The sequence below is a fragment of the Hesperophylax consimilis genome, chromosome 20, assembly GCF_061612785.1.
Source record: "Hesperophylax consimilis isolate HC1 chromosome 20, BYU_Hcon_1.0, whole genome shotgun sequence".
NCBI classification, from domain to species: Eukaryota; Metazoa; Arthropoda; class Insecta; order Trichoptera; family Limnephilidae; genus Hesperophylax; species Hesperophylax consimilis.
Window position 1 is genome coordinate 9,428,634 of NC_142855.1, and position 18,845 is coordinate 9,447,478.

At 35.9% G+C, this 18,845-nt stretch overlaps 2 protein-coding genes across 6 annotated transcripts; one reads left to right on the forward strand and one right to left on the reverse strand.

The window, feature by feature from the left end:
* Nucleotides 1-200: 200 nt before the first annotated feature.
* Nucleotides 201-6,347, reverse strand: LOC149414031 (uncharacterized). Of its 5 annotated transcripts, none has more exons than XR_016304033.1 (3): nt 5,824-6,347; nt 4,304-4,556; nt 201-3,772 (listed from the first exon to the last, which is right to left on the reverse strand). XR_016304033.1 is itself a non-coding variant. In XM_089643837.1 (2 exons), exons 1-2 carry the CDS (start codon nt 5,880-5,882, stop codon nt 931-933), a joined length of 366 nt encoding a protein of 121 aa, XP_089499963.1. In that variant the 5' UTR covers nt 5,883-6,347; the 3' UTR covers nt 201-930. The 5 variants fall into 5 exon arrangements, 1 of the variants encoding a protein (XP_089499963.1); XR_016304032.1 differs by having other exon boundaries at nt 201-1,237; nt 1,828-4,556; XR_016304034.1 differs by lacking the exon at nt 4,304-4,556 and having other exon boundaries at nt 201-1,979.
* Nucleotides 6,348-9,784: 3,437 nt separating this feature from the next.
* Nucleotides 9,785-14,871, forward strand: LOC149414032 (UDP-glycosyltransferase UGT5-like). The gene is made up of 6 exons (XM_089644095.1): nt 9,785-9,906; nt 11,468-11,632; nt 12,192-12,396; nt 12,730-12,949; nt 13,122-13,341; nt 14,580-14,871. Exons 1-6 carry the CDS (start codon nt 9,785-9,787, stop codon nt 14,869-14,871), a joined length of 1,224 nt encoding a protein of 407 aa, XP_089500221.1.
* Nucleotides 14,872-18,845: the final 3,974 nt, after the last annotated feature.

Sequence of the window (18,845 nt, forward strand, 5' to 3'; positions counted from 1 at the left end):
CTAATATAACATTAATTAATAAAGAAAGGAAAATTATTTATACCCCGCTTCTAAGTATGTTCACCAAACCTAAACAATATAACGAATTTAAATAAATTAATAGCAGCTACATCATTATTAAACAATTGAGAAAACAGACTTCAAAATACCCCCACTGAATTTGAAATCGATTGTTTTTTTTATTTTTTTTTAATTATTGTTACAGTAATGGCCTCGTTAAATTAATGATACCAAGAAATATAATTGATAAGTTTTATTCTTTAAAAACACACATCACTGGTAACAAAAAACAACGACCCTCGAATTCCTTAATTATTTCATGGTTGTTATTGATCCGTTATTTAGAGAGAGAAGAGGAAGAGAATGGGCTTGCAAACCTATTTATAAACTAATTCATTTGAATGTATTGGTGTATATATAATCACAATTATTGCCCAATTATTTAGGGGAGACATCTGTCGGATATTTCAATTACTCAATACAGATACATGTGGCATGTTGGTTTGATTCTTGGCTAAAGTCTGAACATGCTGCCAGGGGACGGAAGAATTTATTTTTTTTTACACATAAACAAAAAATAATTTTTTAAAAATACCATAATATAAACAAAAATAATTTGAAAAATAAACATAATATAAATATGGACAAATTAATTTGAAAAACAATCATGAGATGAATATGAACAAAAAGTTCTAAAATAAGAGAATCATAATATGAACAAGTTAATTCGATGTTCCTAGGTCATCCTTCAGGTAGGTTGCTAATTCTTCTCCGTCTTATGACTGCTAGCAAAATTTTGATGGTCCAAGGTCATCCTTCAGGTAGGTTGCTAATTCTTCTCCTTTTTATGACTGCTAGCAAAAATTTGATGGTCCAAGGTCATCCTTCAGGTAGGTTGTTGATTTTTCTCCTGTTTATGACTGCAGGAACTTATTTATTCAGTCCGGGGGGTACATCGGGCGTCCCTGTAGCAATGCTTGAATCCCTTTCCATGGGTAATAAACATATTTTGCTGATAGGTCTCTTAAATGTTCCTTGTGCGGTTTTGAGGGTAACCACCCGCACTTTCCCGTCAGCTCCAGGGTGAGTAGCTAGGATCCTGGCTAGTTTCCACATATTAGGCGGCAGGTTGTCCTCCTTTAGTATGACCATGTCGTCCCTTTCAACAGTCCTGAGGCCCTTGTCTTCCTTCCATTTGGTACGTCTTTGTAATTCTGCAAGATATTCCAGTTTCCACCTGCACCAAAATGTTTGAATCAGTGCATTTAATTTTTGATATTGATTCAATCGATTATATTGTATCTCCCGAACATCCTTCTCAGAGATAGAAGCTATCCCTCCGCCAATCAGGAAATGATTTGGAGTCAAAGGATTCAGGTCAGTCGGATCGTTGGACAGAGGAGTGAGCGGACGTGAATTTAAACAGCATTCTACCTGACACAATAAAGTATATAATTGTTCAAAGGTTAAACTTGAATTATCGGTTATTCTTTTTAAATGATATTTGGCGGATTTCACTGCTGCTTCCCAGAGTCCAGCGAAATTCGGTGACCGTGGTGGAATAAATCCCCACACTATTGACAAATCAGCTAAATATTTTTGAATCTTGTCATCAGATTTCTTTAACTTATCATACAATTCTCTCAGTTGATTATATGCTCCCTTAAAATTGGTCGCATTATCTGAATATATTTTAAAGGGTTTGCCCCTCCGCGCAATGAAACGTTTTAAACAATTTAAAAAGTTGTCAGTGGTGAGGTCCGTTACCAGTTCCAAATGCACAGCTTTCGTTGAGAAACAAACAAAAATGCATAAATAAGATTTCACCAATGGAGCCTTCCTGGTGATACCGCTTTTCATCATGATAGGACCTGCGTAATCAATCCCGGTAACCTCGAACGGCCTGCTAGGTGTTATTCTGTTTTCCGGCAAGTCACCCATGATAACTTGACTGGTTACTGGATTTTTTCTGAAACATACTATACATTTATGTAATATTTGCTTAACAGTGGTTTTTCCGGCAATCGGCCAGAACTGTAATCTCACTAGAGATAACAAAGTTTGTGTCCCTGCATGTAAATGTACATAATGAAGATGTCGAATAATTAATTCTGTTAACTTATTATTTTTTGGTAAAATTATTGGGTGTCGTTGCTGGTATGATAAATGTTTCGCCTTTGTTAGCCTGCCCCCGACACAAATTAATCCATTATTTATAAATGGATTAAGCGACAAAATAACGCTACGTTTATCCAGTGAACATTTATTACTCAAAGCCCTGAACTCATCCTTAAAATGGTAGCGTTGAATTATTGCTATTAGACGATGCAATGTATTGTCCAGCTCCGGCACGCTTAACCTCCCGGTTAATTTACAGTTTTTTGTGTTACAATTATTAAAGAAACGCAATATATATGCAGTTACTCTCTTTAGCTTGTTGAGAGAGGAAAATTTTGAAAAGATGTCCCACTCCGTGACATTAGTAGACACGCATACCGCCTTGGTTTTTATCTCTGGAGGATTTATACAGGAATTTTCTGGCTTCGGCCAGTGATCGGCCTCTCTTATTAGCCAATCCGGACCCTTCCACCAAATATCTGCTTGTAATAGTTTGTTTGCTGTAACTCCTCTTGATAAAATATCAGCGGCGTTTTCCTGCGATGAAACATGTCGCCAATGGGCGGGATCGCCGGCCTCTTGTATCTCGGCAACCCTGTTGGCCACAAAGGTATTCCATCTAGCTGGCTGTCCTCTTATCCAGCATAGTGCGATGGTAGAGTCACACCAGTAGTATGTATCCACCTCAACCATGTTGAGCGCTTCTTTGATGTTTTTTAATAATTTCGTTAACAGCACCGCACCACAAAGTTCCAATTTTGGCAGGGATATGTTTTTTAATGGCGCTATCCTGGACCTGGAAGATATTAACTGAGAGTGCATCTTACCCTCGGCGTCCCTGGATACTAGATACGCACAGGCTCCGTAGGCCTTTTCTGATGCGTCGCAAAAACCATGGATTTGTAGGCTGTTTTGACCCCACAAGATTCTTCTCTTTATTTTCAACAGGTTTATTTGAGATAAATTTTTCATGTAATTTTCCCAATCTTTTAATATTCCCTCGGGTATTTCTTCGTCCCAGGAAGTCTTAGATATCCATAATCTCTGCATAATTAGTTTTGCTACAACCGTTACTGGTCCTAGCAGTCCTAAAGGATCGAACGTTGAGGCGATACTTGACAATATCCGCCGTTTGCTTTGTACGGTACATACTGGTTTTTTCACTACATATGAAAAGTAATCAAACTCACTGTTCCAGATTAATCCTAGTATTTTTTCTTCTTGGGGTTCTTTAGATATCAATCCTTGCATATCCTGAAGTGGTTCGGAAGATAATTCTGCCACGTTCGATCTCCATTTTCTTAGATTCATCCCTGCAGATTTTAGTAAACTGATTATCTGTTGTTTTAGAAGGTGGCACGATTCAACGTCATTTCCTCCCGTTAATAGGTCGTCCATGTAAAAGTCATTTTCAATGACATTGCTTGCTATAGGAAATGAAAGTCTATTTTCAATACCTATTTGCTTCAGGCATCTTGTCGCCAGGAAAGATGACGGTCCTAATCCATAAGTCACTGTCCTTAGCTTGTAATGCTTCAAATCCTCATCCTGTGAAAAGCGCCAAACAATTTTCTGTAGATTGCGGTCGCTTTCCTGCACGTTTATCTGACGGTACATTTTCTCTATGTCCGCAGTTATGACTACAGGATGTTTTCTGAAATGTAAAATTTGCATATTTAAATCCTTTTGTATGTTAGGTCCGACCATCAGAGCATCATTAAGGGAAATACCAGAAGATGTTTTTGCCGATCCATCGAACACCACGCGAACTTTAGTAGTGGTGCTTGACTCCTTCATCACCGCATGATGTGGTAAAAAATATGATCTCGCATCGCATTCGGATTTTTGGCACTCTTCCATATGACCCAATTGTAAATATTCTCTCATAAACATGCTATATTGACATTTCAATTCTTTATTGGTGGAAAATTTTCTTTCCAATGTATGAAACCTTTTTTCAGCCATTGACAAAGAACTCCCTAGTTGGTCTATACAAGGGCGGGTTGGTAAGGCTACCGTAAATCTGCCCTCCGTGTCTCTACTATGACACTCTGTAAAGTTGACTTCGCAAGCCTTTTCTTCAAAATTCTGAGGTTTCATGGCATCCACCTCTTCTAGTTTCCAGAATCTTTCCATCTGGTTACCTATTTTATTAATGGCTAGATTACAATTAATTGATACTGGCCTTGTTTTAGTGATGATGTCGATCGCTCCGGAAACAATCCAACCGAGTTCAGTCCTTTGAATAGTTGGCCCGCCCTCCGTTAAGCGTATTCGATCATTATTCATTATTTCCCAAAAAACTTCCGCACCCAACAGGATGTCAATTGGAGACGTGACATTGAAATCCTTATCTGCTAGTTGCAAGCCAGGTGGGATCTTCAACTCTTGTTTCCTGAAGGTCATTTGGGGTAGGTCGGTTGTTATAGCCTGCAATACTAAACAAGAAATTTTCTTATTATAATCACTATTCACTGCTAACATGTCAATTGTAACTCTTCGATTGATATGTGTGATGCGATTTTGTATTCCAGACACCGGCATATTTATTTTTTCTGTTTTTAATTTTAATTTTTTTGCAAAACTCTCTCTTATGAAATTCGATTGGGCGCCTGAATCCAATAATACCCTCGCTTTGTGTAAACGGTTGTCGCTACCTACGATATTCACGATCGCTGTAGATAATAAAATTATCTTTTCATTTTTATTTAACACCGTATGATTTGCCACTGATGTCGAGCTGTGCGCCTCTTCATTTGTGTTTTCACTATTTAATTCATTAACATGTATCAAAGTATTATGTTGATCACTTGCACAGATTTTACATTTGAATTTATTTTTGCAATCTTGTGTAAAATGTCCTACCCTCAAACATTTGAAACAGGCTCGGGCCTTTCTTAAAAATTCTAATCTTCCCTGGATATTTAATTTGAGAAATTTTTTACAATAATACACTGGATGATTTTCTTTACATAGGATGCATCCGTGTTTGGTTGCTATCAATGAGACAGACAAATCTTTCTTGCGATCATCACGTGTTGTAACATTCTTGTAGGTAGGCCCTTTTTCTTGCAAATTTGTGAACTCCAGTACCTCAACACGTTTGGTTAGACATGTAATAAATTCTTTCAACGTTGGGAGTGCACCATCTATTGGCTGCTCTTCCCAAAATCTACGAGTTGATCCATCCAATTTATTAGATATTAAATAAATCATAATCGCGTCCCAGGAATCAACATGTAATCCTAGATTTTTTAACGCTTCTAAATTTATATTAGCCTGATCAATAATATGCCTTAACGCGACTGGACATTCTTGTTTCATATCTTTTAACTGAAATAAAGATGCAACATGCCTATGAACTATTATTTTTTTATTCGCGTAACGTTCCTGCAGTATCTGCCACGCAGATTCGTAATTGTCGTGCGATATGGTCAAGGAGGCAATCAATTTAGCTGCGTCTTTTTTAAGGCACGATTGTAAATAAAAGAATTTTTGAGAATTGTTTAACATATTATTTTGATGAACCAATGCTTTAAAAGTCTCAGCGAATTTAGCATACTCAGTAATTTCACGATGAAATTCAATAAGTTTCAAAGTTGGTAATTTAATTTCACATTTTTCATGATTTACTGAATTCAATAAACCTTTTGCTAATGCAAGTACAGAGAAATATTGATTTTCAAAGGATTCACGTTGACTTACGTGTTCTGCCTCGTCATCCGAAAGTTCTTCGATTTGAGATTGAATTTTTTCAAAGTCATCTAACAATTTTTCGACCTTTTGATAACGTAATTCTAGTTCCGTTTTATCGAGTGTCTTTAAAATATCATTAAACCTTGTCAATTTCGCTTTCAAAATTCCACGCTTGTTGATTAACGGCTTTAACTTTTCCATCTTTAATGGCAAATAATAAACAATTTAACTTTTAACCTCAAACAACTGACAGTTTACGAATGAAAACACGGCGATGTTAGCAAAAAATGCTTGTTAGTGCCAGGGCTGACAACCTTTTAAATCAGAACAACCACTGAACCACTCACCACTGACAACTTTTTAAATCAGAAATTCGCTGAAATTATTTTGTAGCGAGATTTTACCCGGTAATTTTGAATATTCGCGTGAATTATTTTTAATTAAATAAATCCAATGACAAAACTCTTACAATTGAGATGCTCATTTAACAATAATCGTATCAATTTGCAATGTAGGTAGCTATTAAAATTTTATGCAACTGAAAAATCAGAAACAACAATAATTTTTTTTTAATCTTTGTTGCATATTTAAATATTTCATTTGGGATAATTTGAAATAGGAAGGATTCGGGATTCGGTCACAGTTTTGATAGGATGGCGTTGAGATACTTATCTGATGATGATCTGCATCTTCTTGGTTTTTTGCTGGTTCATATTTCGGCTTTCTGGTGCACGATGCGGCTCGATTGGACCATATGATACAGTAATGGCCTGGTTAAATTAATGATGCCAAGAAATATAATTGATAAGTTTTATTCTTTAAAACACACATCACTGGTAACAAAACAACGACCCTCGAATTCCTTAATTATTTCATGGTTGTTATTGATCCGTTATTTAGAGAGAGAAAAGGAAGAGAATGGGCTTGCAAACCTATTTATAAACTAATTCATTTGAATGTATTGGTGTATATATAATCACAATTATTGCCCAATTATTTAGGGGAGACATCTGTCGGATATTTCAATTACTCAATACAGATACATGTGGCATGTTGGTTTGATTCTTGGCTAAAGTCTGAACAATTATTTTTATTTTTTTTTATTTTTTTTATAAAATTTAATATAATTACATTTAATACAATATAAGATATGGGTAGTCCCACAAAGCTGTGACAATCAGCTTGTCTGTAGGTTCTACCATTTAATGTTATAACATAATACACATTAGCTTAAGTTTAAATATTAATACCAAATATAATGTTTAGGATAGATAAACGTTTTGTTCATTTATTAACCACTTTTTTGTCAGTTTAGGGCAGGGTTCCTCATTATTTTTCAAGTTAAAGTTTTCGTTTAATTTGTTATAAATCACAGGTATCAAATAGTCAAGTGTTCTGCTACCATACTTATTTGATATTAGTGGAATTTTTAGGCCTTTTTTTCAGTAAATCTTGTTTTGTGACTATGCACCAATGGCTTTTTGTACGCATTTTCTCCCGCATTATCCATAATTATAATAAACCAGAGAAGCCCTTTAATGGGGAGTAGGCCCTCAGAGCCATACAGTAATTTTAAGTTGTTTCTTTGTTTGTAAATGCTAGGTTTAACAATTTTTTTAATTATAGCAGTTTGTAGATTTTGAATGTATTTAATATTAATATTACTCGAGTGTCCCCAAGTTCGAATTCCATATCTAAGTATTGATTCGACCATAGAATGATATATAAGTTTGAGAGTACATCGAGGCAATACAAATTTTAATTTATAAAAATTACTTGCCAAACATCGGAGCTGGTTACAAATTTTGATCACACTTTTGTCCCATTTAAATTTATTGTCTACGATTATGCCAAGGTAATATTTATCAATTACAAATACAATCATGTTATCAGTAAATCGGTTTAACCGGTAATAAATCATTTTAAATTGGGAGGGAGTAAAATGAAATCATATAAATAAGTCGTCTAAACGTGGTTATAACCACAGTTTAAAAATGGCCTTGAAAGCCAAAATAGCTGTAACAATAACAAAAACTAAAAAAATTTGCAGAACTTAACAATTATACTATTAAATTGGATTTTAATTAATTAAAAATAAAATAAAACTGGATGTAGTTAAAAGATGAAAATAATATAATTGTTAAGAATTGAAAATGTAATTGTTTCACTTGATCGTGCCATGCCTTTCTCGAGAACTTTCAACTTCTTCTGCCATTAACTTCCAAGTCATTCATTCTCTCACACCCATATTTTCGTTCATCACAACATTTCAACGTACATAAGTATTTAATTCACTTGATCTTGCCATGGTTTTCTCTCGCGTACCTGACTTCTAATTTTCAAATCATTCTCTGAACATACCTAGCTCTAATTTGAACAAAGTTTGAAATTTTCAGTAAAATCGGTAATGCTAATATTTCAAAAATGGCATCATAGATGTTGTTGTAGCCGAATAAGATGTTTTTTATTTCGAAAATTCAATTTATCGTATGAACATTTTCAAGATATTTCTGTTTGACCATGTAAAAAATTATTTTCAGTAACAACAACATCAATAATCCCATATTTGTAATATTAGCACTTTAGTAAACCCAAAAGTCACGAGCCGCCACTGATTTTGAGTCTATGGGTCATGCACGTACGAACATTGCCTTTTTAATTAGTCGGAGATCACAATTAGATTAGGAGACACAATGAATGTGGTTGTAAAGGTCACACTGTTATTATTGTTGAGTCAGGATGCAGCATGGGAGATGACTTCGGTAGGTAGTAACGTAGGAACGCCGATCGCTTCGCATTGCGTCTGGAGTGTTCCCGTTATGATGCATTTTGTATTGACGAGCGTTCTAGATAAATCTCGTAGCATCGCTACAATTATATAGACTTACTAGTGGAACCCGTAATGCTTCGCTATTACTAATGTCTTTGGGTATACATCTACCATTCGATTTTTTTAATAATAGAATAAGAGTTGGGGAAGCCGGGGAAGATTAAACACATTTTCCTTGCACTGGAATGAGATACAGGGTCGAATAAAAGTTGATATAATATAGTTTTTTAACAGTAAAAATTCGGATTAAATGATATTACACGAAGTAAATTATACAAAAAAACTCGAATCAAATAGTTATTTTTGGTAACCAGGCGAAAGTGATGAACAAAGTTAGAGGTGTGATGACAATTGGAAGTGAACGGTTGAAGAGGTCACAGACTCCCGAAGATGATATGGAATCAAATACTTATTAATAGTACAATGGTATTTCCACTTTTAAAATGAACCCAGTTGACAAATACAAACAGCTAGTCTTTACTATCGATATAAGAAAATGAAATGACAAATGACATGAAATGACAAATGACTAAAAAAAAAATTTAACCAAATGACCTCATTTGCTTCTTCAAAATTATAAATGGTATTATTGATTCACCTACTCTACTACAACTCATTCCCTTCAATATCCCCTCGCACAGACTCAGAAATAATGAACTTCTCTTCCTCAACCATCATTCGACAAATTATGGATATTATTCACCATTGTCCAGAATGTGTAGACTGGTCAACTCAAGTCAAAACCTTAACTTTTTTGCGATAAGTCTGAATGATTTTTGCCGGTCGCTAAACAAGTGACGGAATATTTAAGTGTCCTGTGGTCCTGACCCACGACGTAGTCTTGACTTGATTTGACTTGTCACTTTATTTTCTTATATTATATCTACCTTACCTGTCTTTGCTTTCATGTACCTTTATCTACTCCTGTATTTATCTTTTTACTTTATTTGTGTTATTATTTTGTAATTTGGACAATGTCCGTTAATAAATAAATAAGAAGAGTTGTTATTGTCAACTTATTCGTAACACGTGGATGTTTGTTTTTCTTAAAATGTTATAAATATTATTTGCAGATGATAGCATGATGGGCTTTGAGAGTGACAAGGCAACCAATACCAATATATTCAAGATCTTGCCACAATGATTCCGCTGATAGTGGAAACGACGATGCAGAACAAGGAAGTACAGAAGTTGCTTCAGGACCCAACGGAGAAGTTCGACCTGGTCGTGACTGATCACTTCATGACCGAGGTGTTTCACGCGTAAGACAATGTATTTATTTTAATTCATTTATTGGATAACAAACAATCTGCCATATGTTACCCCAAGTGGTTTGCTACCCTTGGTGATTTAGCAGTGATGCCCGGTTTCATGGAGTGAGGCGTGTTCAGGATGCGCCTGCTCACCAGCGAGGTGCCAGATCGGGAGAGGCTGATTTGGGAAGACCCATTGACCTCTACAACGGGTCTCTCTTGATCCATTGCATAGCGCAGCAGCGGGACGGATAGACTCACATGTGACTGATCCCTAGATTCCTACAGATCCCTCGTTCATTTTTCTTAATTTTAAATTATAAAATATATGCCATTAAAGAATTTTTTTAACTGATTAAAAAAAACTTTGCCAATTTCGTTGATGTGTTCGCAAATTGTTTTTAAATCAGTTTGTGAAAGACTGTAATCAACTTCTTCAACTTTTTACAAACAGACTCTATACACTTAACGTGTACTCTGCACAGGGATTTTATAAACAGACTCTGTACACTTAACGTGTACTCTGCACAGGGATTTTATAAACAGAGTCTGCACACTAAACGTGTACTCTGCACAGGGATTTTATAAACAGACTCTGTACACTTAACGTGTACTCTGCACAGGGATTTTATAAACAGACTCTGTACACTTAGCGTGTACTCTGCACAGGGATTTTATAAACAGACTCTGTACACTTAACGTGTACTCTGCACAGGGATTTTATAAACAGACTCTGTACACTTAGCGTGTACTCTGCACAGGGATTTTATAAACAGACTCTGTACACTTAACGTGTACTCTGCACAGGGATTTTATAAACAGACTCTGTACACTTAACTTGTACTCTGCACAGGGATTTTAAACAGAGTGGAAGAAGTAAATTGTTGCAACTGTCGCTGATGTAAGTACTCCACCCTGTCAGAAAAGCACAGATAATGGCGCAAGAGGTTGGTAGAGAAAATGCAGAAACAAATGTTAGTGGGAGGTGATATTTGTGTAATTTTGGTGGCGGGTTTGGGTACCGCCGCCCCGGGATCCATTTATTGGATAAACAACACCTCTGTTATAGGTCACCCCAAGAAGTTCGCTAGGTTTGGTGATTTGACAGGGTGCTCGGGTTCATCAGGTGAGGTGTGTTCGATCGGGAGAGTCTGGTTTGGGGAGAATCTTTGACCTCTCCAACTGGCCTCTCGACCCATCGCCTTTCGCCTTAGTAGGAGGGATATATTCATATGTTTGTCACTCCTGGACACACTGATAACTAGATTCCTATCCAACCCTCATACCTTTTTCCTTCCCAGAACTTTCTCTCCTTCCTTTCCTTATAAAAGACCCTACACACAGCATGCCAAAAGATGACATAGGCCCCGTGAGAAATTATTTTCCTGAGGGCCTCCTGTGTGCGGCTAATGTAAAAAAAAAAAATCTTTACAAGTCTATGAAAACGCGATGGTGTCATCAAATTGTAGTAGTGTATTATTATTTACCGCAAACATATTATTACGAGCATTAAAATAAATAATGTTAATATACCTTTCCAGTTTCGTAGTTAAATTCAACTGCCCTCTAGTGCTTCTATCTCCCAGTTCGATGACACACAGCTGGCGAGGGACACGGGCAACCCGGTTTCGCCCGCCACCATCCCCAACGTGCTCCTCAGTTCCACGGGCGAGATGACCCTCATGCAGCGTGTCGCCAACACTGGCATGGCTGTTGTGATGGAGCTGATAAACAAGTAAGATCATATATGAAACCATCTAAACGTCATTGTCCTTCTTGTAAGCATTCATGTAAAAACTCTTATACAGATCGACATAAGTGCTTATTTTTCATTGAGTGAAAGATTGTTTTGATAAAAATTATGATTTTTAAAAAGGTCAACTGTTCGTTGGTTTCTCCTTTAGCTTCCAGTGAAGATAAGTGTGTCGACTTGTACATATTTTTTTAGAAAACCTAGGAATGTCTGAAACTTATCCTAGACGGTTTTAAAATCATCTGTTTAAGATAAGAAAAAATATTTAAACTAGTTTTAATTTTCCAAGGGAGTTCCATAGGGCTCGCACTTGGGACCAGCGTTGTGTTCTATTGTAATAAATGACAATAAAGGTACAATGTTTTGTATGGATGATGATACCCAATAAAATTATCCACTTGTTAGATAAATTACTTCTACAATAGACGAACTGTTAAAAGTAATATAAACGATTTTTAAAAAAATGTGTGATATGAAACTCTCAATGCAATGGTCTTATTGATAATTTGGTGAATTATCCAATTCTGTGAATTTATTTTAGGCTCCTGTTCACACCCTACCAAGAACCTCTGTACAAAAAGTATTTCCCTGCTGAAGCGGCCAGGTTACCGTACTCTGAACTGAGAACTCGTGTGGCCGCTGTCCTCATCAACACGCATTCCTCCATCAGGACACCTCGCCCCCTGCTGCCTAATGCTATCGAGATTGGAGGCTATCACGTCGGACCCACTAAGACACTGCCTAGAGTGAGTTTTTGGTCGATGTCAAAACTGACTTAAACATTAATAATTGGGGTACCAATATTTACCAACTGTCAAGGTTTCCAAGATCCCTGTGGATCAGCTGTGGAGAAAAGACACAGAAAGAACAATCAACATCAAAGGGCAGATTCCAATTCTTCCGGCTGTGCTAGTCTAATAACATACTACAGACTGCTGTCTTTGACACTCTATCAAGTGAAGTAAATTTGTGTTAATTTTAATCAAATGTTTTGGACGCTTTTTTAAAATTATTTCATTTCTCAAACGTCAGTTTTCACTAAACAAAGTCGATTAATGTCCTGTTTTCTTATCCACAAGGACTTTCAAGAGATCCTTGATAACGCTAAGAATGGTGTCATCTTCTTCAGCATGGGAAGTAACCTCAAGAGCCAACTGCTACCGACAGAAAACAGGGAAGCCATCCTCAGGTCGCTGTCCAAGTTAAAACAGACCGTCCTCTGGAAGTTCGAGTCTGACCTTCCTGGCAAGCCTGACAACGTGGTCATCAGGGACTGGCTGCCACAGGCGGCCATATTAGGTGAGTCTCATATATTATATAAACCTCTTCCACAAATTCTCTACGATGGTCTGCCACCATTCTCCAGATCTCACTCCACCCCGTCCTGCTCCAATCCTGTTCCACGCAGTCAATCAATTTCTTCCTCGGCATGCCTTATTAATAGTCCCTCGCTGATTTCCTTGAATTCTAGCGCACAAGAACGTCCGCCTGTTCATCTCTCACGCAGGCAAATTGAGCTGCATTGAGGCCGCAGGTGCCGGAGTACCTTTGCTGGCCATACCCATCTTCGGGGATCAGCACAATAACGCCAAGGCCACACAAGAGAGGGGGCATGGTCTCGCGCTGCAGTACAGTAATCTCACGGAGGCTACTTTGACCGCCACGCTCAACGAATTACTGACCAATGAAAAGTGGGTAGCAAAAGACAGAAACAAATTATTTAAAATAGTTAACTACCGATAGCACTAAGGCCATGCCCATTGAGCTCTCTGAACAGCAGCCCAGTCTCTTTAATGAAGTTCATGAGGGTAGACACTGCATGTTTAGCCGTGACTTCTGATATGTGTTTGAGCCATATTGCGTTATTCCCAAGGCAAAGTATTCTTACTTTAAAAGAACGGGTATTTCTCCACTCTCTCCCCTTTTGACTGAATTTCTATCTAACTGAATAGTTTGTTTAGGGATTGAACCATTTAAGAAACATTTGATTTCATCTGAGCTATCTTTCCATCAAGGCGGAAATCGGGTTTATTCTTTATCCTCTTCTTTACTATTTACTACAGCCTTTGTTGCTTTCAACTTCGAACAGCTGTATGATTCTCCTGAGTAGGGTTTAGGGTTTGGAGTTTTATGCATGTTCTTGCTCCAGCTGCTTTCTTTTATTCCTTCCAGTATTGGGATATGAGCTTTTCTTCCAGCTGGCTCAGATGCTTCTAGTAGTGTGGTTCTTTTTCTCTGCTAGTCCGTTAAACCACTCTCATACAACATGATACGATTTGTTATTCTCCTTTTTTTTTCGATCTCTTCCTTTTTTAACTAACTAACTTACTAACCTCTGCGGTTTCCCCGCAGAGGTGGGCAGACAGGACGGACCGCCAAACAACTCAGTCTTGGCACACACTCCTTGCCTCATTCTCATTCATACATCGTCTCATACATACTCTTCTTACTTATTATTCTACATAATTATTCTATTATGACTCTTGACAAGGCCCGGCTCGAGTATCTGATTCATCTCTTCCTCGGGCGTTCCCGACTTCTGATACCATGAGCATTCGCATCATATGTTCTCCTTACATTCCTTTCTTCGCTCATTTGCTCTACATGCCCCAAACATTTAAGTATATCTTGTACTTTTTAGGAATCTCCACATTTCGCACATGATTATACATGGTTTTACCATACATACGTCTCAGAGATCTCATTTCAACAATTCGGTCTACTTTCTCATGCTTCACATCTATACATTAGGGTAGGTACAAGCACTCTATTGTTCTGCATTCTTAGCTGACCCTTTATGTCCGCGAACGAATAAGTTTGATGATTAGGAAATTGTAGCAGTAACTCAAATAGCATAGTTTATGATTTGTAGAAGGGAAATAAGATTGTACTGAACACAGAGAAGTATATTGATGGATTACTATTTCAGATACACAAAGAAAGCTCAAGAGATCTACCGTCTTTTCCACGACCGTCCAATCTCCCCTCGCGACCTTCTGACCTTCAGCGTGGAGCACGTGATCCGTACTGGTGGAGCAGCACACCTGTCCCCACCTAAAGTCAGCCTGTGTTCCTTATTACTGCTGGACGTTGCAGCAGTAGTTCTTCTGCCCCCGTTGCTGGTGCTCCTAGCCATCTGCTGCTACTGCAAGAAGCGACGCGGCCACAAGGCGAAGAAAGAACAGGACACTTCCACCCAAAAGCAGAATGAAAATAACTGAATAATTCAATATTAAAACTACTTGATAAAACAGCGTCTTCCCTAGTGCAATTCTGCCTTTAAATAATATGTCTTTTGACATTTTTACGAGAGAACACAACCAGCAACATACGTAGTTTTTATTCCTGTACACTTTTACAGTACACTGGTAAATGTGTTATTATCTTTTTTATTGATTTTTATACTTTGTCATTCATCTTAATTTCTTTAATACTTCAAGCCTCTGGCCAAAAATCATACTGACATTTCTTACCTTTTTACTTCAATACCACCAGGACACTAGCTTACTAAAATTCTCCGATTCCGAGACTTCACAATCTCGGAAACAAATATTCTGATCTGGGTGATATATTTCATTTGAAAACTAATCAGTATAAATGTTGTATATTCTATCACTTTTATTCTTCTAGACACAAATAGACCTATGTACCCATATAACTTCTCCGCTTCTACTATTGTGTTTTGTTGAATCTTTTAAATTCAATTATATGCGTGAGGATTCATTTTTCCCATTATGTTTAAATTCTTCTTTATTGTATTAGTTTTTAAGTGTTTACTCTGATACAAAATGCTTGTAGTTTTTTTTAAATAAAAGCCCACTAGGGCGTGTAATAAATAAATAAATAAATATTGATCTTTCTATTTATTAAAGATGCTGTCAGAAACTCAAAGAATTTGTGTGTATTTCCGATTCTCAATAAAATCGAAATAAATACGATATTTTCGAACTAATCCAAAAAATAAAAACAGTTTTTCAAAGGTGATAAATTACGCTTTCAAATTTTATTAATAAAAATAAACATGTATTTTATAAAGTATTAAAATTTTGAAATCAAACATAATTTTTTTTGAAAATGCCTCATCTTACGTTTTTTCGTCTAAACTAAAAATTTTACTACACAAATTTATTTTAATCATTTTTTTTTCTTTCCTCGGTTTCATAGAGGAACACATTTTAATCTTTCAATAGTTAACTTCTATCTTTGATTATAATAAAGCTTTATATTTTCTCTTTTTAACACTGTTTAGTTCATATTTCTCACATGATAGACCAATTTTTAAAAATCTCAAACTTCTGACAGTGACGGACATATATATAATGGAGTTATGCCTGTTAGTACGATCATCTCCAGAAAAGTTCCCACAAAAAAACTCAACACATAAACACGCTACAAGGTTCACAGAAAACTTATTAATCCCAAAAGCAAACAAAACTTTTCAAAAAGGACCACACTACATGGCCATTAAAGTATATAACAACCTTCCACGTAGCATCAAACAAATAACCGACAAACTCCAATATAAATCATCACTAAAAACATTTCTTTTAAACAAATCTCACTACACTTTAAATGAATACCTTACATAAATTAAATACCTCTGTTTTATTTTATTTTTTATTTAAATACATTTTTAAACAATTAATAACAATTGTTGGGTTATGTAATATAATGTGTATTTGTTGGGTTAGCTGGAAGAAATAGGATGTAACCTATAAACTATACCCTTTTTAATCTATATTTTTGTGCAATAAATATTATTTTTAATTCTGAATTTCGATAGGGAGAGAGACAACCATTTTTAAGAGACCGTATGACCTGTTCCAAAAAGCAAACAAATTAAATCTACGGGTAATAGCTGTTTATTTCCAAAACGGAACAAATAAGCACGCGGAGTCAAAAGTCATGGTCCACAGCTATAATGAAATAAATTATGAAAGAAGATGATTTCTTTTGTTACAAAATGACCTCTTGTGATTCTCAGGAATAGCTTAAATTCAAAATTTCTATTAGTGTGATGATTATTTCACAAATGCAATTTTTTCCAGATTAAATAACTGCTTTCGCTTAAAAAAATTATTTCTATCACGATTCCAAAATTTCAGCCCGATTGGCACAACAGAACCTGAAAAACTAGCTCTTAAAGTTCGAACCAAAGTCTTACATTGGTGACCTTTAATTTGACGATTTTTTCACAAATGCAACTTTTTACAGATTTTATCACTGATATCGCTTAAGACCTTGATTTTCATCATGAGTTCATAATTTCGGTAAGATTGGCACAATAGAACCCGAAAAAATGGCTCTTAAAGTACGAACCCAAGTCTGGAAATAGTTTATTTATTTATGTCTATTCTTGAATACATGTTTTACAAATTATTACAGTGGTTTATATTGCAGTACAGAGAAAAAAGGTATAAAAATGAAGAACATAGGTTGATTTAGGTAAAACTGTGTGTGTGTGATATTGTATGTTACGTGAACGTGTTTGTGATTAAGTGTGACAGGTATTTATGTGTTGTAGTAGAAAGTTATTTATTTATTTTTCCACAGACATATATTGAAACATGAAAACACAAATTTATATGTGCGTGTATGTATTTTTGGATAATTCTTGAAGAACGTGTATAATATTTAATTTTACTTATTATATTTTGGTTATGTTTGGTTTGGAATTATAATCTTTTGAATAAAGTGAATATCTTGATTTTTTATCCAGGCTACGATATGTTTTTTGAGAAAATTTGTAGATGTGTTTGTAGTCAATAATTGTTTCAAAGTAATGGGCATACTGTTATAAAGTTTGGTGGCGTAGTATTGAAAGTGTCTTTGTCCGTGTGTGGTGTGTATTTATTTTCGATACTTGGGTTCGATCATTAAAAGAAATTTTATCAGGCTCTATGCTGTTAATCGTGCTGATATTTTGGAAACTTGATGAAAATCATAGTCTTAAGCGAAATCAGTAATGAAATCTGGAAAAGTTGGAATTGAGAAAAAATACACTATTTCGGTACTTGGGTTCGATCATTAAAAGTCATTTTTTCAGGCTCTATGGTGTCAACCGTGCTGAAATTTTGGACTTTGGATGAAATTCACGGTCTTATGCGAAATCAGTTATGAATTCTGGAAAAAGATGCATTTGAGAAAAAATCGTCAAAAAAATACACTATTTCGGTACTTGGGTTCGAGCGTTAAGGGCCATATTTTTAGGTTCTATGTGGCCAATCCTGCTGAAATTTTGGACACATGATGCAAATAACGGTCTAAAGCGAAATCAGTTATCAATTCTTGAAAAAGGGGTATTTGAGGAAAAATCATCACAAAAATACACTATTTCGGTACTTGGGTTCGATCGTTAATTCTTTTTTGAGTTCTTATGCAGCATTTTCCAGAATTCATAATGAATTTCGCTTAAGACCTTGATTTTCATCAAGTGTCCAAAATTTCAGCACGATTGGCGTCATAGAACCTGAAAAAATGGCCCTTAACGATCGAACCCAAGTACCGAAATAGTGTATTTTTGTGATGATTTTTCCTTAAATACCCCTTTTTCAAGAATTGATAACTGATTTTTCTTTAGACCGTTATTTGCATCATGTGTCCAAAATTTCAGCACGATTGGCCCCATAGAACCTGAAAAAATGGGCCTTAACGATCGAACCCATTTACCAAAATAGTGTATTTTTGTGATGATTTTTTCTCAAATGCAACTTTCTCCAGAATTCACAACTGATTTCGGTTAAGACCGTGATTTTCATAGAGTGTCCAAAAGTTCAGTACGATTGGCGTCATAGAACCTGAAAAAATGGCCCTTAAAGATCGAACCCAAGTACCGAAATAGTGTATTTTTGTGATGATTTTTTCAAAATTGCAATTTTATCCAGTTAAAATATTTTATTTCGCATCAGACCATTATTTTCATCATGTGTCCAAAATCTTAGCACGATTGACACCATAGAGCCTGAAAAAATAACTTTTAATGATCGAACCCAAGTACCGAAATAGTGTATTTTTGTGATGATTTGTTCTCAAATGAGTTTTTTTTCAGAATTCATGACTGATTTCGCTTAAGACCGTGATTTTCATAGAGTGTCCAAAATTTCAGCACGATTGACACCATAGAACCTGAAAAAACTACTTTTAATGATCCAACCCATGTATCGAAATAGTGTATTTTTGTGATGATTTTTTCAAA